The following is a 22,712-nucleotide window of genomic DNA, read 5'->3' as shown; positions in this document are numbered from 1 at the left end:
CCTCACACACCCTCTCCCTCACACCCCCTCTCCCTCACACCTCCTCACCCTCACACCTCCTCACCCTCACACCCCCTCATCCTCCTCACCCTCACACCCCCTCATCCTCACCCCCGTCACACCCCCTCACCTTCACTCACCCCCCTCACACCTCCTCACCTTCACTCACCCGCCCTCACCAGCATAGCATAACAAAACATAGCATTGCATAACAAAACACAACAAAACATAGCAGAACAAAACATAGCATAACATAACAAAACATAACATAACATAAAACAAAGCATAGCAAAACTAAACATAGCATAGCATAACAAAACAAAGCATAGAATAGCATAAAAAAATAGCATAGCACAACAAAACATAGCATAGCTTAACAAAACACAACAAAACAAAACATAGCATAGCAAAACAAAACATAATAGCATAGCAAAACATAGCATACCAACACAACAAAACATAGCATAGCATAACAAGACATAGCATAGCAAAACAAAGCATAGCATAATAAAATACAACAAAACATAGCATAGCATAACAAAGAATAGGATAGCATAGCATAGCATAACAAAACAAAACCGAGGATAGCAAAACAAAACATTGCATAGCATACAGCATCACTCCGCACCACCACAGCATCACTCAGGGGCACCATAACATCACTATGCGCTACCACAGCATCACTGAACGGCACAGCATCACTCGTTCGCCATCACAACTTCACTCAGCGCCACCACAGCATCAATCTGTGCAACCATTCAACACCTGATTCAAATATGTTCTCTCAATATTTCAAGCTTTACTACAAATGTAACAAAAAGATGTTAATATTTCACCTCTGTTCTTGGATTTTCGTCACAATAAAATACACTGAACATAATCTTCACAAAAGTTACTTACAAAACTTTAAGCTATTGCCATTATAAATTACAATAACTTTTATTTAAGTATTATTGAAAAAAAATTAAAAGCCAATGTTATTTGTAATATCAATACATGTAAGTCATATAAATACAACACATATTGCATTACAAATGCTATAGGTGTCACATTTGTGAAAGTTATAACTATTGGCATTGTAAATGACAAAGCTATTAATTTCGCTATTTTCAAAAACAAAACATAAATAAAACATTTGTCATTTACAATACCAAGAGCTCAAACTTTCCTAATGCGAGACCTATTGCATTGCAAATGCTTGTTATAATGATGCCTATTACTAAATAATTGTATCAAATGGATACATATAACTGTTAAAAAGAGGAGGGGCATTGGGAATCCCTGATGGGTGGCCTAGTGGCCCATCATATGAATTATTGATCTTTAGTGTTCATAAAGTTCCCTACGTTTAGCAGTGGCTCTCCATTACTATTTTACTTTCATACATGACTTTCAAAAAGTAGTGTATCTAGAAAGAATAGCTTATTTGACTTTACCGCAACTACTTGAAACCTAGTGATTTGGGTAAAATGACATTTTTAACTGGTTAGTCTTTCTGCTTTTTTCTCTGACTCGAGTGAAAACTCATATTTTGTGCATGAATATGTGGAATTAGATTTTTCTCTTCCGTAGTTGATTAAAACAATAAACCAACCATATCACTGTCTTGTGCTTTCTTTAAGCAGATTGCAAAATTGAGGCATCAACTTCAGCGCAGTAAACAAAGCAGCCGTCACAGTAAAGAAAAAGATCGACAGTCGCCTTTACAAGGAAACCATGTAGCAGTCAATTCAACACAGGTACATTTCAGTATTGTTAAAACATCTGTTTCTAAAGAAGTTAATGTGTGCTATACTTACTGGCTTATCTTTTGTCTGCTGTTATGTTTCATAAAACAGTAAATCATCTTAGATAATGAACCACTAGGCTATATCTTAAATTCTGCTACTCCCTATATGCCTGAGATGGAATTTACATCAAAGGAGCACTTTTGGCTAGCTAGTGGCAAATCTGTGTGAAGCCTTAAAGGTCTACACGGTCCACATTGATCTTTTAAAACTTTGTGCAGATTTGCCAGGACAGGGAAACGTGTCCGATCTGGAACTACATCCGTGTGTCCATTGGGACCACTCCAACATTACTAAAATGTAAGAAAGAGTTGAAGTCTCACAAAACTACATCACAGTGTTTTAACTGCCCACAACCCTGCTTCGCACTGTAGAAACACCACATACATACATACATTCAAGTCCCAAATGTGGTATTTTCCACTCAAACATAGCCTTTGCAGTTTATGCACTCAGTTGCAATGTCTGCTGGACAAAATTATACAAAACATGGCATTAAGGTAGAACTTGGTTCGTTTTAGTCCCTGGTGCAAACTGCAGTGTAGATTTTGAGAAATTTGAAAACCAAACATTTAGAGCTATGGCACCTTTGTGTTTGTTAACAGGTAGAGTAACAGGAATTCGAAATTAAACTCCGACCGCGACTGGCTGAGAAGAGTTTCATCCTTTTAGCACTGGCAGCCATAGTCTTTGTTGATGTCATGTGTGGCTTTTTGAGAAGTGCATATAGGGCATGGATTCATAGCTAACAATCTGTTTGCAGGTAAATATTTTGAGCTTAACCTGTCAATTGAAGTTTTTATTTTCATGATGATTTTCTCTTACTTTTTTATAATATTGAGTAGGTACTGATAACCATAATATTCTTAAGTGTTTTTAGTAATTGTTTCTACCTGCCTAGAAACTGCGTGTACCTCTTACTCAGTGACCTCTGGTCATTGGGTTTGGTTGTACCTTTTTACAGTACCTGACACCCTGGTACACCCTGGTACATGTTGGATGTGGCATGTAAACTTGTCAAGCGGGCACATAACAAGCACTTAATCTATGTCCTATGACCAGTACAACATCACCCAGTACTTACTGACCATCGCTTATGGTCATGTATAATGGATGTTCAGTATAGGTATGCTTGTGCCCCGTGTGTCCACTAGATACCTTTTCCCTAGCACCAGTTCAAGTCACTCCTGGGCACAGCTTTTGCCAGACCTTTGAGTGCTTCTACCCGTGGTCACTAACCACAGGACATTTCCTGCCCAGCCTTGTTTTCTCCAATACCTGCTTTGCATAGCTTTTTATTATAGCCAGCCGGTACTGAATGCCTTTGCTTGGTGTTCCAGTTCTTGTACCTGGTGGGATCGACTGTGTACATGCCAAACCGGTATTAATCACAGGTGTTGAATTTGCCACCAAATTTGAGATGGACAGCAGCCATTACTAGTTTGTACAGGATACATGCTAAGTCCATAAGTAATTTTGTTTGCTCACTGTACCATCTCAAGTCTTCACTTAATATAACATACAACCATGTCCACTATGTACTGGCCTCAAAGCATGGCTTTAATCTAAAGCATTTTGCGAGTGCGGTCTTTAGCCTTGTCTTGGTACATGCTAGGCATGGCTGCAGTCCACAGCTCTGCCCAGAATCTCTGGCCCTCTACATCCAGCCTTCTCTGCATCCAGAGAGTGTACGACCAATGTCTCCAATCAATGTAGGCAACTATATATTGATCCATGTAGACAAACTTCTCTGAGTAGAATTATGTGGTTAAAAAAAGTTAGTTGGATTTTCTCCTACTGGCAACAATCTTTTGGTGAGATCTTAGCCATATTTGTTTTTAAAGACATTGTCTGCACTTCACCTATTTAGTGCAGTTCAAGAAAAAAGAATGGTGTGTGAAATATGGTGCATATGTGGTACAGAATAGCAAAGTTGGATCATGCTAAGTTAAAATCATTCTACTTCATATGTACGTAGTCAGCCCTTGAAGTGGAAACAGTATACCATGAAATAAGTGATCTTCCCATTATACGATCATGCCCATCCCTGAAGTTTTCCAGACAGGTTTATTGGGCATGCATTTGTTATGCAGGTCCCTTGGTACTGCGTCAAGCATCCCTCAAAGGTGTCCCTAAGGCGTTTCGTCCTTTGTTTGGCATCCCCTGCTCCGAACATGGCTCTATCCACCATATGCACTGGTGAGCCGATTGCCTGTCACCAGGGTTCAGTATGTGCCCTAAACTGACTTCCCCCAGTTTTTGGCAATATCCTCTCAAGTCAGCATCAGACCCAAAGTGTATTTGGGTATCTCTTTCAGCCCTGATTTGGTTTGTACATTCAGTACGACAATGTGTGTAAGGGTTGCATGCCTCTTGTCTTCTGATAGTATCCCTGTTGATATAACTTAATTATACAAGTGCAACAATTTAGTGTTTGGCACATTTTTTATTCCTATACAGTTCAACTAGAAATCCATTCAGTCCCCGGACCGTCCCAGTCTTCAGGTGACCAATTCCTGCATTTACCTACTTCATTTACAGTGTCTTTAGTTATGCAGTATTATTCTCTGGGTTTCTGGTGAGCTATAATCCTGCATGGAAGATGTCTGTCTTTGAGTAGCTAACCAAAATCTGTTTAGTGTAGAAGTTTGAATCCTAGCTACAAGACATGCCCACTTTGTCTTACTATCAATTAATCAAACTGGAATTTGTAGAGCGCACTAATCACCTGTGAGGGTCGCAAGGTGCCGGGGGGGTGTGGGGGGCTGGGGAGGGTGGGGTGCGGTGCTTACTACTGCTCGAGGCCAGCCAGGCCTTTAGTAGCCTCCTGAAGGTTAGTAAGTCTTGGGTCTGCGGTAGGAGAATGAGGAGGGTTTTCCAGGTCTTGGCGGCGAGGTAGGAGAACACTCTGTCTGCCGCCATGTGTATAATAGTCCTCTCCCATCTTCTAGCTTCTCCCAACTACTCAACCATGCACTCATTTTCCTGGCCTTATTTCAAAGTTTATGGACCTTACTATGAATTACTACGTAGTGTGGTTTAGCAGTGTCCTTGGCCACTTCCTGATATTTTTTGTCAGTCTGTACTGTGCACCATATTCTGGGATGATTATACGACAAGCAGATATTGTTGTACCTCAGCTATGTCCTGCTCCAAGTTACTGAGCTTTCAGTTTGTGTTTGTGTGTCAGTAAACATTGCTTTACTTATGGTGAACATTCTGTATGCCTCTCAGAGGGCTAACTGCGAATCTACAGAGCCTTCATTGTCTATGAAGTAGTGGTCCAGCATATCAATACATCACCCTTCAGTTTCGGAATTGTCACTTCCCAGAATCAGGGCATATTATGGGGCACTGTGTTACAAGTTACCAAACTTGCTTGTGGTTTCCATCTGAAGATCCTCACAGGAGCTTCTCCTTGCTGCTGCACGAACAGCTATCCATTGCTCCCCCTGACTGTCTGGAGTTTTTGCCTCATTGTTTTTCCTTTGTTAAACACTTTTAAGCTAAATTTATATTTTCTTTCTGTAATTTGTTTTGTATTTTCTCCTGTTCTGTTTTGTGGCGTTTTCCCGCCAATCCCTCCCACTTCCCCCCCTGACCTGCCCACTGCTTCAGCTCCCCTACGTTCTTCTAAGACCCACTTAATGGAGCCCACAGGGCGCTGCGCATCGGACGTGTCGCCACACACCAAAGGCAAGCCCGTCTTCACATGGACCGCGCCTAGTGCCAGGAACCTTGACTCTCCTGCTACATGCAGATACACCGCTGCCGAACTCCAAGCCCTGGACCCCAGACTCCGCCACAACAACTATTGTTGCACTTTGCCACGATCTACGGTAGGACCTTTAACCTGCCTGCACTGTCTTTTTTCCTGCAACACCGGAGCTTCTGCATGCATGACAACCACAACCACGCAGCCCATGACTGTCCCAGAACAACTCCACAGCCTGGTGCTCAGTGCATGATCACTCTGCAAGCACACCACTGAGATCTGGAACTCCATCACTTTCTTCATCCCCAACGTCATCTTCCTCACCGAGGTCCAACTCAACACTGCATCAGCCCGTGACATCACCTCAGCAATTTCCAACAACTACAAGATAGCTCACCGGGACTGCATCAACAAACACAGAGGAGGAATCGCCATCATCCACAAAGAAATCATCCACTGCAGATACCACCCCGACCATGGAACACCTCAATTTCCAACTCCAAACCGAAGGCAAAACCACAATCTGAAGCACCCTTGCCTACAGGTCTCCAGAACCACGTCCTAGTCTCTGCAACACCATCTGCGACTTCATCTCCAGCTCACCATTGACTCCAAACACTACATCTTTATAAACCTCAATTTTCACCTCGATGACACCAACACTGCCAATCTCTTCGAAAGTATGAACATCTGCCTCACCCAACAAGTCACCAACCCCACACATAGCACAGGACTTACAGTTGACCCTATCGTCCTTACCATAGTCAAGTACACACAGGATCCCCTTGCACCACCACCATAGCCACCTAACACCCCACACTGCAGATTGAACAAAGTGTCATAGAGTAGTGGCCCAACGCCCTCAACACCTCCGAGCCTGACACCACAACCAACATAGAACAGGCAGTCAAGATTTCCCCACCTGGATCACCCACTACGCCGCCAAAGTAGCACCCATAAAGCTCGCCAAACTCAAGAGATTCACCAAACAGGCCAATTGGTACACCACGGACCTGAGACCCACAAAACACAACTGCAAGCGACTTAAAAGGAAATGTGCACCAGCAGAGAGCCCACTGACTGAGAACGTTCAAGACTTCCCTCAACCAATACTGCCAACTCCTAAAGAAGACCTAATTAAAGCCAGTTTCTAACCACAGCAAAGAAATCTTGTCAGATTCTCCAACCCCTCAGCCACCGAAATCATCACTCCTTCCCAGCAGCTTTGAAGACACCCTGTCAGACTTCTTCCATGACAAGATGAATGAATGAGAAGCTTATAAATGCATAGCTACTCCAACAGGAGTATCCCAGCACTGATAGGTCAAACTCCAGAACAGGATGTAAAAGCTCAAATAGAAAGGACAGCCTATCTAAAGAGCCCAAATAGCAGGGACAGCCTATCTAAAGAGACAGGTTTTTAAACTTTTCTTCGAACAAAAGTTATCTCCTGGATTGCCTCAGCTGAGGTGGAAGAGTGTTCCATACCTTAGATGCAAGGAAGCTAAAAGAGCTCCCACCAGTGCAGACTTTCTCTGGGGTCCTGAACAAGCAAGGCCTCAGTAGACCGAAGACGTCTCAAGGGAGAGTAGGATCTAATGAGTGGGTGCAAATAAGATGCTCCTGACTTTCTAAAAATCTGTAGTATAGGGCTTTGAAGGCTAGGAGTTTCTTCACCGGAAACCAGTGGAGTTTGCAGAGTACCGAACCCATGGATGTCTACTTGGGAAGATTTAACAAAAGCCAGACTGCCGAGTTATGGACATGCTGGTGCCTCATGAGCCTATATTTAGAGACTCCTAGATATACGTTGTTGCAGTAATCCAGCTGAGAAAAAAATAAAGCTTGGTTCACTGTCTTCTGGGCAGATACAGGTAGGAGACTGATGGTGTTTTTGAGAGATTTAATGATCCCAAAGCACTTCCATGCCAAGGCCTTGATTTGTCTGTCAAAGCTGACATTTTAATCAAATCACATGCCTAGGTTTTTAACCCTTGGCTTTGGTGATGGAAAAGAGCCACCAGTCAAGAGACATATTGAAGCCCCCCCCCCCCTCCCCCCCTGGAGCTGTAAATGGCCGTGGGGACCGCCACACCCCTAGGGCCGGCTCCAGCAATATCCTGAGGTGCCCATCCAGGGACATTGCAGTTTGCTATGGGATGGGGGTGCAGTGCATTCGCCATCCCATAGCTTTGAACATGCGAGAGCATTTTGCTCTAGCTTGTTCAAAGCGGAGTACACTTTACGTTTTACACCCAGGGAGCTGCATGTTAGTAGCTCCCTGGGTGTAAAAAGCAATGCCAGCTCCCGCAGGAAGCGGAGGAAAGACGAATGTGTTCTCATTACTACCCTGTTGAAGAGGAAATTGTGACTGAAACTTGGCTCCATAATGATGCCTCGGTTGCTATTAACTTAGCACTTCCTCCGGAGTATACCATCTACACTCTTAACCGCGACTCTAGAGGGGGTGGTATCGCAGCCGCTATCAAAACCAGCTATCCATGTACATGGAAGGCCATGGATATTGCGGGTTGCGAAAGTGCTTATTTTTCAGTTTCTGTTAATCCGCACTTTGCATTCTCAGGCTTACTCATTTATCGCCCTCCGGGACCTGACGCTGCCTTTAGGGCCGCTCTTCCCGACGTAGTAAGCTCCTTGGCCCTCAAAACTGCCAGTTTCAACATAATCGGGGATCTCAATCTTCATTTTGATTCCCCTTGTCCCTCGGCGGCCAGTAGTATTTGTGCTGACCTGGAGGCTCTCCAACTCTCTCAATTAGTTGAACACAACACACACATTGGTGGTCCCATCCTAGATTCCGTCTTAACCTCCCTTTCATCGGCCAAAGTCCTGCTCCCCCGACCTATGGCCTGGACTGACCACTATCTAATTGAATGCCATTTTCTACTTGAAGATCCTCCTGTAGGTGCCCCTACTCCTGCCACTCCATCAGGCGCCCTTGGAAAAAATTGAAACTCTGCGATTTCCATCAGCTTTTGGGCGACGTCCCTTTGGCCCCTTTTACTGATGTAGAATCTGGCTACGATTCTTATTGCAACTGGCTCACTAATGCGTTGGACAAGCTCATTCCTGCTACCCTGACTAAACAACAGCGCTCCCATTCCAGTCCTTGGTATGATGACTCTCTCAGGCTGTTAAAAAAATCTTGTAAACAAGCTGAAAGAGTCTGGCGTAAATCATACGACCCGGACAGGAAAGCTTTGTACCTCGCCACCATCAAGAAGTATCACAGAGCCATTTGCAGGGCTCGCGCCTCTTACTTTTCACGTGAGTTCAGTGTTAGCACCAACCCTACTAAGCTTATCTTTAAGGCTCTTAAAGAGCTTACTACCTGCAGAACTTCTACCGCTGAGATCTGCTCTGCCTCCCATTGTGAGGACTTAGCTGCCTTCTTTATTAGTAAAGTGGAAGGTATCTATCGAGCTTTCCCCAACTCTACAGGATCTCAGCAGGGTACTACTGCCATTCCTAAAACTACCATCAAGCTATCCCATCTCCTGGAGCTTTCTATGGAGGAGTTCAACAAGCTTGTTATTAAAGTAAAATCAGGCTCCCCTAAAGACCCGTTGCGGCCCGCACAATCCAGAGAATCTGCCTCTTTTTGCCTTCCCCCGATCTGTAAGCTTATCAATCGGTCCCTGTCATCAGGCTCTGTTTCCTGTGCCTGGAAACAGGCTCAGGTAATCCCCATTTTAAAAAAGCCTGCTCTAGACCCTAAAAAAGCTGAAAATTACCGTCCCATCTCTCTCCTCCCGTGGGCTGCTAAACTGACCGAGGCCCATGTTAATACCATCTTAGTCAACCATCTCCATTCTGCGAATATTTTACACCCCACGCAGAATGGCTTTAGGCCAGGTCATAGCACCGAGACTGCGCTCCTGTACATGGCAGAACATCTTCGCATGTTGGTGGATTCAGGGCATACGGCGGCACTTGTGCTCCTTGATCTAAGTGCCGCCTTCAACACTGTCTCCAATGACATTCTACTCCAACGTCTGGTTGAGGCCGGGGTGGACAATCTGGCTCTTGAATGGTTCAGATCTTTTTTATCTGAGCGCTCCTTCAGGGTCAACACCCCCCCCTTTCGAATCTAAACCTCATGCGATTGCCCAGAGAGTTCCACAAGGATCGGCTCTTAGCCCCACTTTATTCAACCTTTATGCTCAACCGCTAGCTGATGTCGCCATGCATGGGAACCTATCCATCGTGTCCTACGCAGATGACACGCAGCTGGCGGTTGCTATTAGTGGGGCCTCCGATATTGAGGCAGCCAAGTTCCGTGAGGGACTCATATCCGTGGCCCACTGGATGAATGAAAATGTCCTGCAACTGAACGCCAAGAAAACCGAGGTACTCATTGTGGGGAAACAAACTCATTTATGGGGCGATAACTGGTGGCCGTCTGAGCTCGGTCCGACTCCTATCCCCGTCACTGAAGTTAAAAACCTTGGGGTCTGGTTTGACTCCCAACTGAGCTTTTCCACCCATACTAAAAAGATTGCTGCATCTTGTTTTGGGATTTTGCGTCAGCTTCGGTCCACCTTTAAATACTTAGACGCTCCCACCCGACAACTGATTGTGCAAGCCATGATCTTGTCAAAACTTGATTATGCTAGCTCTCTTTTTCTTGGAGTCAATCAGGCTGAACTATCCCGTCTCCAACGCGTCCAAAACGCTGCCGCCAGGGCTCTGGTTGGCTTACCCAAATTCTGCTCAGCTAGGAAAACCATCTACAATCTCCACTGGCTTCCGGTGGCTCAGAGAATTATGTTTAAATCATTGACTCTGACTTTTAAAATTCTCAAACTCTCATCTCCTCAGATTTTGGAGCCTCTCATTCTCCCTTATGTTCCAGCACGCTCTCTGAGGTCCTCCGCCCTCTACCTAGCCATAGTTCCTCGCTTTAAGAGATCCAGGATTGGCGGACGCTCCTTCCGAGTTCTTGCCGCCAAATTGTGGAATTCCCTGCCCGCCCACATTCGTGCCATCGATGGGCTCCTTGCTTTCAGGAAGGCTGTTAAACGCTTTCTCTTCCCCCCAGCTCCTTAGTTCTGTTGTGTTGTGTCTCTCACCCTTGTCCGGCTTTTCTGTTCTGTACCAGCGCCAGGACGCCCCTTTGCTGGGGCATCTGTGCGCTCTACAAATCCGGATAACATAACATAACAGTTCTACCGCGGATAAAACCTACAACTCACTCACTCTGAGCGGAAGTGATGGCAACTAGGAAAGCTGTTTTCCAGAAGTGATGCTGCATTGTAGCTTTGTGAACCAGCTCAAATAGGGAGACCAGTAGCTTTGACAGAACAATGTTGAACTATCATGGTGGTGAAGGGTGTCTAATTGGTGGGAACTTTTTCTTAATTCATTCTAAAAAGTCTTTGATTGGCAGTTTAAATAATAAAGGTGATTCAGCGCTTTTCTGTTCAGCTTTAGGCAGAGCAGGAGGCACTGAGGGCCAGTTCAGTCAACAAGAAGCTAGATAGAATCTTTGGTGCTATTCTTTTCTGATCCAATGTTCTAGAAAGCATTCACTAATTGTATTTTTCCAGGAAGCCAAGTTATCCTAATGTTATTTCTTGTCAACCTTTGAGTTTTTTGCAAATAGTCCAAAAATGTAAACCTTTTCGTGCAGGTAACAGTCTTGTGCAGGGTCCATACTTCAGGTTGGATTGAAGCAAGAAAGATACTCTGACATCCACCATTTCAACAAGTTACCATTGGTCTGCCCTAAGGAGACTGTTATAAGCAGACTCTGTCTCTGTCTTGTTTTCCAGGGCATCCAAAATACATACATTAAAGGGGACCCACGGGCAATTTAATGACCTGCTCTGAATACATGCCCACCTAACATTAATCACAAAACAGTACCAGAGGGTCAAAAGTAAGACAGGCTAATTATCAAAGACAGAGAAGGTGTAACGCTCCCACTTGCCATATGACTGGAAAAGGAGTGATGTAGAACATGCCAGATCAAGATCAGTGTCTGGTCTCTGGCTCCCATCAGTCACCACTCGGAACCGCCCTTCATCATTTGGGGCTCCGAGGACCAACACTATACTAGATCTTGGTTCTCTAGCAGAAAGGAATTAACCTTCCTGTTAGTTAGTATGTGTTGGTATTATGGTCGAGACCATGTGTGTTGGTAAAGTAACTGACAGGGTTAAAAAGAGGGTGATGTGCAGTGCAAGGAAAAACCAAGGAAGACAATAAAGGGGATAAGTAAAATTGGTTTTAAGGAGCAACAGAATAATTTAATAGGGTATAGCTCCTAGCACCAATGTTAAAAAATAGCCAAGACAGGGTAAAATCTATGACCTGTCTAGTGGTGTAACGTGGTCGACATGTTTCAGCAAAAACCGGCCAATAGCCTTGCTTTCTTCAGGACCTTAAATGTACAGCTACTGCAAACAAAGAAACCAAATGTGACAAAAAGTGTAACAGATAAGTGAAATATAGTATAGGAACGACACTGAAAAGTCACCTGAACCTCCAGGTGTGTCTGTTCCAGATCTTCTCACATAGTCAGCAGTGCGCTGAAATAAAAAGGCATGGCATGAGCTAATCCCTCCATACCTGTCCGAAATAAGCCTGCTTGTTGCACCTGTTGCAATCATCAACATGGGTGTAGTTCACGTCTCGGGATCTGAACAAACACACTGACCAGACTAGTGCAAAACAATAATCGTGGAAATTGAACAATTTCAAGTTTCACAGGATGCTTCTTACCTGGCTAGTAAGAAGTGTACACCTCACCCCGCCTGGCTGCGGCTCAGGACTGGTGAAGCACCGCTCTAAAAAAGGTGAATAAATTCAAAAGCAAGAATCATCCACCATGTCGTGCCTGAACATGATCAATCCGAGCTATGGAGTGTTGTCGTGTATAGATTCTAGCAAATAGTGAGAGGCGGTGAAAGATGTCATATCCGCTTAAAAAGTTGGGACTTATCATGTTATAATACTGTTATTACATACATCCTTCAGTTACAGACTCTGGTGCCAAAGAAGCTGTTCGATCTAGCAGGACCCTCTAATCCTGTTCACCAGACTAGGTAAGATTAGGTAAGATAAAGTGCCCCGTGGTTGAAGGACCACAATACAGCAGAACAATGATATCTGTTCTAAAACGAACCGCATGCTGAAATAGCGTGTAACCGCTCGGTAGAGCTGAAAGAAAATCCAGCTAGCACTCACCTATCCGTCGGTACTTCCTAGCGGCATCTGTGCCGTCTGGGGAGGTACCGGCGGTCTGTTTCTGTTTAGATTATATCTCGCTGGCCCTCAATGGTCAGAGACACTCACGTGACGCGCCATTCGAAACGGCAGCGTCCGTGATGCTACGGAGCCACTGATTTGGTTAGCTAGCGGGCCGACTGCCCAATGGCGTGCTAGAAAAATTGTAAACACCGGAGTTCGATAGTCGGGTGAGCCTTCGGTGATACAAGTTCATTACTATATTTGAAACCCAGGGAGGGGTTTGCGTCCCCATACACAGCGTTGTAGTCATGATCTAATAAACTAATGGTGTAATGATTTAGCCAAATCAGCGGAAAGTGCAATACCGTTCAGGCAGCGGCAACAAGGATTACGGTGACCATATCAAGAATCATATGGTCACAGTCATCACATGGTCATACGGAAAATACATAAAGGCCAAAAGTGTGGTGTTGGCATCGATGGTTACGGCACAATTTCATAAAGGTATGTCTGCTGGATGTCAATACTAATGGGGCATATCATCAAAATCTAGTTACCATACTCTGTTTAGTGCACCTAGTGGAGATGATTCAAAACGAGGACCAGGGAATGTCATCATTCAACCCTGTTCGATCGGTCCCTAGTCTCAGCACCCATTTCTGTTCTTTTTTATGGAGAAAATCACTCACATTGGTGATATGAGAGGGAATGAACGGTTTCTCCAAAACTGTCCATTTGAAAGACGTGGGTGAGGGATTTTGTGTAATGAAATGGTTGGTGAGTTTTGTGGCCTGTCTCCTGCAATTAATGGTACTCCTGTGTTCAGATAGTCGCACCTTTATTTTACGGGTAGTCATACCCACATACCTAAGCTCACATGGGCAGGTTATGAGAGAGATTAATTTATCGCTGTTGCAGTTCGTGAACTTCAGCTGTCTCCAGGGTCTAGAAGTCCCGATGTCTATCTCTGTGGTTCTGGACGTTTGGGCACATGATTGACATGTGCCACAGGGATGGTGGCCAGACACTGGGGGTAGATCCCATAGGGTACCTACTGCTCTCGGAGTCTCATCAGGGGGTCTGGTGTGTACCATTTTGTCCCGCAGATTGGGTCCCCTTTTGAAGGAGAATAACGGTTGTAGAATGGAGTGCGGTCCTGAGTTTAGAATGGACCAGCGTTTCTTAACCGCTTTCTTGATACTATGGGACAATGTGCCAAAGGTATGTACAAAGGTCAGCCTTTCAAGAGGTGCTTTAGGGGTGGTAGGTTCTAATAGTGCTGCCCTATTGTTGTTGCTGGCACGTTTCATGGCCCGATGTACCAGCCGGGGAGGATATTTTCTTTCAACGAGCTGGTCTTTAAGTGCAGACGAATGTGTTCTGAAAGCAGTGTCCGTGGAACAGTTTCTTTGGACTCGCAGAAACTGCCCAAACGGAAGATTGTCCCGTAAGGACTTAGGGTGGTGACTATCATACAACAACAGAGAGTTCCTAGACATAGGCTTCCTGTATAGTTCGGACTGTAGACCCGTGGACGTGGCCTTAATCATAAGATCAAGAAAGGCTAGCTTGTTTTCGCCAATCTCAACGGTGAAGCGTAAAAAAGCATTTCCGCTATTCAGCCATCCCAGGAAGTCTTGACAACTGTCTCTGGAGCCCCGCCATACCACCAATATATCATCAATATATCGTTTCCACGTTCTTATTTGTTCAAAGTATGGGTTGGACTCATTTAGGACAAACCGTTGCTCGAAGTAGTGTACGTAGAGGTTTGCCAGGCTGGGGGCATAAACGCTCCCCATGCTGGTTCCAGACACTTGTAAGTATATGTTGTCTTCGAACTTGAAGAAATTCTTCTCCATGGCTAAGGTAGCACAGGCCATGATAAAATGTACTGGAGTGATGGTGTCTCTCTCGGTGGTGTCAAGTAGGGAATGAATGACCTCGAGGGTTTCGTCCTGGGGTATAGAGGTGTATAAAGCCTCTACATCAAACGAGACCAGCAGGTCCGTATTGATGTCGAAATTGAGGTCAGGCAATAAGCGTAAGACATCGGTGGTGTCCTTCAGGTAGGTTGGCATGGTTTGGACCATAGGGCGTAAAAAATGGTCGACAAACGTAGATAGGGGTTCCAAAATGGACCCAATGCCCGAGATGATGGGTCTACCTGGTGGTGGGCGTTGCTCCTTATGCACTTTAGGTAGTATATAAAAGTAGGGAGTCACTGGATGTTCAGTATTGAGGAATCTGGCCTCCGGTTCAGATATCCATCCTTCATTCACTGCCTCTTCTGTCATATCACGAATCGTCCTCTGTAGGTCTGCTGTGGGATCTTGGTCCAAGAGGCGGTAAGATCTTACGTCGCTCAATTGCCGAAAACATTCAGCTCTGTACGTCTCAGTATTGAGGATGACGATTGCTCCACCCTTATCGGCTGGCTTTATCGTTATGGAATTATCGGCTGATAAAGATTTGAGAGCCTGGTGTTCGGCCTTGGGCAGATTGCAAAATGTTTTTTCTTCGTGTTTGAAGAGCTCATCAATGTCCCTTTCAATCGCCTGTTCAAAAGCCAAGACATTAGCTGGCATAAGATGAGTAGGTGGATTAAAAGTTGATTTAGGTCTTAGTCCAGTGTTGGTCATTGCTTCTTCTTGGTCTGGTTTCTCTTTGTCCATAAAAAAGAAGTGTAGTCGCACCTTTCTGATGAATTTGGCCAGTTCCACACGGGTTTCAAAATGTTCGTTCCTATATGTAGGAACAAAACCCAGTCCTCTATTGAGAGCCGTTTGCTCAATCTGGGTGAGAATGCGGCTACTTAGATTGATCACGATGCTGTCTCCGTGGGGGTTTATTCTTTGTTCCTGGCCGTGGTGCTCCGTAAATTCCGAGTCGAGCTCGTTGTCGGCGGTGAGTTGAACTGCACTTGGGGTTGTGCTGGTGTTTTGGCTGTGGACTGGCCTCTCCTTCTGCCCCGTGACCTGCCGTGGCCATACCCTAAAAAAGGCTGCCCATTGAAGTTGGTGGGGAAGGCTGGTGGGAAATTGGGAGGGAAGGGACCCATAGGAGGTTGAAACGAATTCTGGATTTTGGTTGGGAGGAAAAATAGGAGCCCCGTATTGCCACGGGTTCGGTGGCCACCAATGCTGTGGGCCTTGATTGTGTTGGTTACCTCGCCAAAACTGATTGAAATTCCTCCTGCCTCGACCTCTACTTGGTCTGGATTGATTATCACTACCAGAATCGCTACCAGTGGTGCTACCATCTGAATCAGAAGTACCATAGTTGGAGCTTGTTTTGCGATTATTAGAATTATACACTGGCGGAGCATAAGACTCGCTGGTGTAAGGATATACTCGTTCAAATTTGAACTTCTCGAGATCCTTCTTAAATTTTTCCATTTTGGTGAAAAGGATATGGTCTTTGTAATCGCTATTGCTTTTATCAGACTCCTCTTTTTTCTTTCGAAAGATTTTATCTGAGAGGGTAGCTTTAATTTTAGATTCAGTGATCTGTATTTCGATCAATATGGCATCAGCTGCGGATTTGGAAGTCTTGATGATCAAGATCAGCCAATCCCTCGTGCAGCGCCAAGCAATCATTGCCCAGCTCTTCAGAAACTCTTTGTCTTTTAGGAATAGCCTAGGGGCATTAGTGACTATAAGCCCAGTGGGGGCACAATCGTTGCGTAGGTACTGGGCCATGATGGTTCCATGTAAAGATGTTCTAGTCATGGATTTTTTAAGGCCTAACAGTTTACCCCATTCCTCTTCACTAGTCACAACTGTTTGAGGTGTGACATCTAGTAAGTCCGGAAAGTCGGCCAAGGCCAACTGGAGATCCGCATCATCAAATGACAGGCCATGATTCTCCGCCATTATTGCTAGAAAAAGTGTGCTCAACAAAAGACCGTATCCAGGCACTTCACAGAGCGAAAGAATCCACCCAGCTATGGGTGAAAAAAAGTGTAGTCTGTTCGAGATCAATACACTAACAAACAAAGGTCCGCAGTCCAGCGACTGCTCACAAATATCCAAAATACATACATTAAAGGGGACCCACGGGCAATTTAATGACCTGCTCTGAATACATGCCCACCTAACATTAATCACAAAACAGTACCAGAGGGTCAAAAGTAAGACAGGCTAATTATCAAAGACAGAGAAGGTGTAACGCTCCCACTTGCCATATGACTGGAAAAGGAGTGATGTAGAACATGCCAGATCAAGATCAGTGTCTGGTCTCTGGCTCCCATCAGTCACCACTCGGAACCGCCCTTCATCATTTGGGGCTCCGAGGACCAACACTATACTAGATCTTGGTTCTCTAGCAGAAAGGAATTAACCTTCCTGTTAGTTAGTATGTGTTGGTATTATGGTCGAGACCATGTGTGTTGGTAAAGTAACTGACAGGGTTAAAAAGAGGGTGATGTGCAGTGCAAGGAAAAACCAAGGAAGACAATAAAGGGGGTAAGTAAAATTGGTTTTAAGGAGCAACAGAATAATTTAATAGGGTATAGCTCCTAGCACCAATGTTAAAAAATAGCCAAGACAGGGTAAAATCTATGACCTGTCTAGTGGTGTAACGTGGTCGACATGTTTCAGCAAAAACCGGCCAATAGCCTTGCTTTCTTCATGACCTTAAATGTACAGCTACTGCAAACAAAGAAACCAAATGTGACAAAAAGTGTAACAGATAAGTGAAATATAGTATAGGAACGACACTGAAAAGTCACCTGAACCTCCAGGTGTGTCTGTTCCAGATCTTCTCACATAGTCAGCAGTGCGCTGAAATAAAAAGGCATGGCATGAGCTAATCCCTCCATACCTGTCCGAAATAAGCCTGCTTGTTGCACCTGTTGCAATCATCAACATGGGTGTAGTTCACGTCTCGGGATCTGAACAAACACACTGACCAGACTAGTGCAAAACATTAATCGTGGAAATTGAACAATTTCAAGTTTCACAGGATGCTTCTTACCTGGCTAGTAAGAAGTGTACACCTCACCCCGCCTGGCTGGGGCTCAGGACTGGTGAAGCACCGCTCTAAAAAAGGTGAATAAATTCAAAAGCAAGAATCATCCACCATGTCGTGCCTGAACATGATCAATCCGAGCTATGGAGTGTTGTCGTGTATAGATTCTAGCAAATAGTGAGGGCAACATATGTTTTCTGTATCACCGGTATACAATCTAGCCTGTCGATCATTACAGGTACGTAATCTCTTGTTCTAGAGTTTTTATGCTCTCAGGTCCTACTCAGGGCTTGAGTTTGCCTCCTGGGTATTCAATGTTGGATGGGCCGTCTTTGGTATCCCTATAGATCCAGGGGAGGTGGACGGTTTACAGACGTTCACTTTCTGCAGTCTGGCACATTAGTAGGTCCAGAGTTCAAATATTTGTTCCTGTGTCTTTACCACTTAACAGACGTAACAGATATCTATAACAAGGCAGAGTCGGTGGCATCGAACAGTCTCTAATAAATTAGTCCATTATATAACAAGGTGTGGAAGTCATTGTTGGACACATGATCATTCCAGAAAGGAGATCTTGCACTGCCTGTCATGCATGTAAACTGATGACAGTAGGACGACAAGCGACAGCCACATCCTTTCCACACCCAGCAGCCACAGTCTTCATGACCCAAAGATAAGCAATTAATTAGGTTAATGTTTACCTGTGCAGCTCTTGCAGGGGACAAAAACTGCTTGCGTGGTGTGTGGTCCCATTCCCAAATTGGAAAATTTAATTGTTCTTGGTCTTACGCGGTGGGAACAGTATGCAGAATTTGCATGTACAGTAACGCATGGTTATTAATTGGCACAGCATGCTCAATGTGCAGACGAGTACAAATACCAATGGGCACATTGTGCAGAAACGTACAGAAAGTATGCTGCATTCACCAACATCCTTTATAGACCGCACCTACCCTGCATGCCTCTGCCCAATGAGTCTCTCCTTGGATGTTTCAGATCTTGCACCCTCGTTCCTCGTTTTAACGCTTTTCCTGTCTTGCCTTTATCTAACTTTTGTGTTCTTTTCTTCTTTCGTATTAAAACTGTCTATTATTGATTTGATATTTGTTTTCTTTTGAAACCTGCTTTTTTTTATTTTTAGTAAATTTATATTACTTTTGTAAATCTGCTCCTTGCTGTCTTTCCCCTCTTAAACGTGTAGTTTTATTAATTTGTTTTTCCAATATTTTTTATTTTTAGAGTTCTCAGAAATGGTTTGGTTTTCTATTATTTGATATAGGAGTCCTTCTGCCTTCCACCTCCTTTTTCAACCCCAGCACAAAATCCTGAGATCTGAAGTACGGTGGTGTGAGGGGAGGTGCTGGGAACATTGAGCACTGATTATTGTTCTCATCCCCTTCTCTTACCTATTCCTCTCTCCTCTTGAATCTCATTTTTCCTCCAAAATGTGGTTGACTTTGACATTGGATGATTGTTTTGGTGTATGTAAAGAATACAGCTTGATGGAGGACAGCAGTGTGCCAATGCACTTGGGAGGGAAGCTACTATTCTGAATATAGCTTGTGAAATTATTTAGTCTTTGGGCACATTCAAAATATACAGCATATACAGTCACTAATCCATCTGGTGCTTGACCTTTTTGAAGGCAGTGGCACCTTGCCATCCTAAAAGTACCACCACACACAGCAACTTCCAACATTTCTAAGGGTTCATTCTCCATTAATGTTCATTGTGGTTAATAAGACAGTGGCAGCTCATCAAATCAATTGAAAGTCATAGATGTGGTACAGTTGGACGTCTACAACAACCATGCAAGCTCCCAAGGCATGTAAATCATGTCCATATTGACCACACCAAGGAGATATCATGGCAGATTCTAAGAGTTGAAGTATCTGCGACATATGCTGCAGCATTTAACTAGACATGAGCTTGACAGAGTTAACTGCTTCTCATAGCCCATGGCTGTCAGCTGATGCCCTTTTCACTTGATTTGATCTAACATTTCTCCAGGATTCCTATTACTTTTTGCCAACTTTAAACTGGTGGATAACGCTGTAAAGTAAACCGCTTTAAGTATAATTGCCTCCTAGGATGAAGATGGAGATGGATGTGCTAAAACTGCAAGTGGCATGAAAGTCAAATTGGTAAAATGGCTGAGAGACAGTCTATCAGGTAGTAATATATCTAACCTTCCTGTTTTTACGTTTGTAGGACGACAACTGATATTAAGTGAGTCAACAATAAAGCATGCATTGAAGCCCAGGTGAAGAATATAAAAAGCCTATTGGGGTATGGATGAGCCAAAAACAAATTTGCTAATAAGTCAAATTCAGTGGTGAACATTTTATTTGAAATATTTAAAGAATGATTACTATTAATGGGAATTTCTGCGTCTCCTAGATTAAAGTTAAACCAGTTGGGCATGGCAGAAACTTTCAGCAGTGCTTGGCAATTAGGTTTCTCTTGAGCCAGAAGCTTATCATCCTCGGTCCCCTACACGTTCTACGGACCTACCGCATGCCCGCTCTAGAAGCGGTTCTCATGGGCGTCATTCTTCTTTGACATCCTGAAGTAAGTCTCGGCGTTGGTGGTTGAAGTCGTAGCGTCTCCCACCTTCGTCACCTACCGCTGGTCCCCACTCTTCTGTTGGAGTTTTCGGGGCATGAGTCCGCCCGTGTCTCCCCACCTGTTCTAGGGCCGGGCATCTTTGACCCAGATGTAAAAATATTCTCAATCTCTTGATTCTATTTTTCGGTCGTTATCTTCCTCTAGAGCACCCTTGGGCCTCACTGAAGTGCGTGAGGTCATGCCTATGCCCCAGCCAGCTGGTTCTCCTTCTGCTTTTAGTCTGCCTCCTTTATCTGACACCTTAGCAATGCCAGTGCACAGTCCGTTGAGGCTACCACCTGCAGCTCGTGCTTATGGTCTGCCGTCTCCAAAGTTGGCACCGGGCTCTCGTCCGCCGGCTCTGATGATTCCGTCGATGCGAATTGATGCTCCTTGTGATGTTGAAGCGTCACCTTCTCAGTGTCGAATACGACCGCGATGGAGCCGACTGTGTTTCTCCCTTCCTCTGGGTTTTCGTTCCGAGGACCATGGTTGTGGAAGAACTACAGATGGTGTGGTGTCTCCTTACCATTTCGGACACAGTTCTATCCCCTATGCAGTCTAGCTGGTTACATGACGTGGGTGATGCCAATGGCTTTGAATCTTCTCCAGCCTCCTGGTTTGGCAACGGAGGGGAGTGCTGCTATGGCGGACATGTTCAATTGAGTTTCGGTTGTTCTGGATTTACAACTTCCTTCTGTGGAATTGTCAACAGGCCCTTTACTTGGCGTTCTACATATCTTTCTTAGTGGTCTTTTTCTATCCGTGTACTTACTCTATGGCGAATATTTTGTTTGTAGTGCGAATGCACTATATCATTGTTGCCATTATTCATGGACCTTATGTTGTATGTCTTAGGTATATTGTGTGAGCTACCTACGTAATTAGTATCTCTATTAGGGACTTCAACCTCATCTTTTCTCTGCTCCTAATAGGCGATCATAGTACCACAGGCAGGCAGACTGTTTGACCTTGTTAACTTTTGTTCCGGTCTTCGACTCTCTTCGGTGTAGACCTTCTCCTTTTTCTGTTTTACTCTGTGGGACACACAGATTTTCTCCTACTTATCTTTGTGTTCCTATTGGTTCAAGCCTGGGTTCCATAAACCCACCTCCCCCTTGTGGTGTATTAACACCTTGGCTGCTAAGGGTTTTTCCCCCCGGTGCTGGGTTCCCAGATTTATCATTGTTCATGACAAGGTCAGCTAGTCATAAGCACAGCTCCACGGTGCCTCATGACGAGCTGAGCTCGTCATGAGCAGCGAAGGGGTTAAGTTTCCCTACTGGTCTTGTGGAATCGGCCTCTTTTTGGTGTATTATTTCAAATTGATCCTGGGTACCACTTCTTGTGTAAGCCCTTTTTTTCTACTTTATCCTGCTCCTGATGCTGTTCTCTCCAGTAGTCTGGTATTCTTGTATCTCGTTTTACCCTTCAGGTGTTCTTACCTACCTAATTGAGTTCTGGCCACCGCTGTTGCTTCCAGCAGAGTTTTTTTCTACATATCTGCCATTTTCCCCATGGGGTAGCTGTTGTCTGCTGTTCTGTTCAGTCATATTCCCCTGGGACACCTTTATGACTGTAGAACATTTGTGCCTGTCCTTCCTTCTTTACCTGTGTTCCTAGAGTATCCTTTGTTCCTCCACTTCTCGTCCTCCCGCTCACTGGCGGAGGACATGGGTTACATTCGGTAATGTGGATATACATTTGCTTACCCTGTATTACTTGTCTACCTGCGGGAGATTCTATGTTTTTTACATGCATATTTATCCTTATGTTTATTTATCTACGGATGTATATGTCTCGGCACATATATACTTATCGCTTTAGCCGCTTCGCTGTGGCCGAAATTCCCCTGCGGTGCTGGAGAATTTGACGCGCGCGCAGTTCGCACACATGCCCACACACATGCCCACCGTGACGTCGGTCAGCAGGGGGGCGTCCGACTCATGAAAGCGGTTAATGGATCTCTTGTAGATGTCTTTTACTTCAGGTTTATGTATGTGTGTTGTGCTCATATGTTCTTCTGGCGGTCTATATGGTGTACAATGCTGCATTTTACCTGCACCCTTCTTGGTGACCTGGTTAAGCCTTCTTGGTGTACTGGTGTTTTTCCTTTCTTCTCTGCAGTGTCTTCAGTGAGCTTCTCCGTTAGATTATTTCGGAGGATGCCTTATATATCTTTAAGGTTCTCAATGTAAGAGTGGTTTATTTACCATTCTTGTTGTTTGCGTCACAGTGCTCTTCAGCATTCCGTGTTCTCTTTCTCCATCATTGTTAAATGGAGGTCTCTTTTTTTCCAAAACCGTTCCTCAGGATAGTTTCATCTTTGATCGGAGGGTGTTCTTTATTCGTTGTATTTGTTGCTGCGGCTAAGCATGCTGTGTATGCTCCTTCCATTTGATTTTGAGCCTGGCCTC

At 44.5% G+C, this 22,712-nt stretch overlaps 1 protein-coding gene across 4 annotated transcripts in view; it reads left to right on the top strand.

Annotated features, from left to right (window-relative positions):
• Positions 1-22,712, top strand: part of GLCCI1 (glucocorticoid induced 1) — a 277,278-nt gene that overhangs the window by 135,318 nt on the left and 119,248 nt on the right. For 3 of the 4 annotated variants that reach the window (XM_086941910.1, XM_086941911.1, XM_086941912.1), the window contains exon 4: positions 1,626-1,739. In XM_086941910.1, coding sequence (XP_086798036.1) covers positions 1,626-1,739 — 114 coding nt within the window. Of the gene's footprint in view, positions 1-1,622; positions 1,740-22,712 lie in introns of all 4 variants that reach the window. The other variant, XM_086941909.1, reaches the window with a different exon arrangement.

The sequence above is a fragment of the Lissotriton vulgaris genome, chromosome 10 (assembly GCF_964263255.1).
Source record: "Lissotriton vulgaris chromosome 10, aLisVul1.2, whole genome shotgun sequence".
Lineage (NCBI taxonomy): Eukaryota > Metazoa > Chordata > Amphibia > Caudata > Salamandridae > Lissotriton > Lissotriton vulgaris.
Note: the sequence above shows the minus strand (reverse complement) of the source record. Positions and strands in the feature narration are given on the sequence as shown.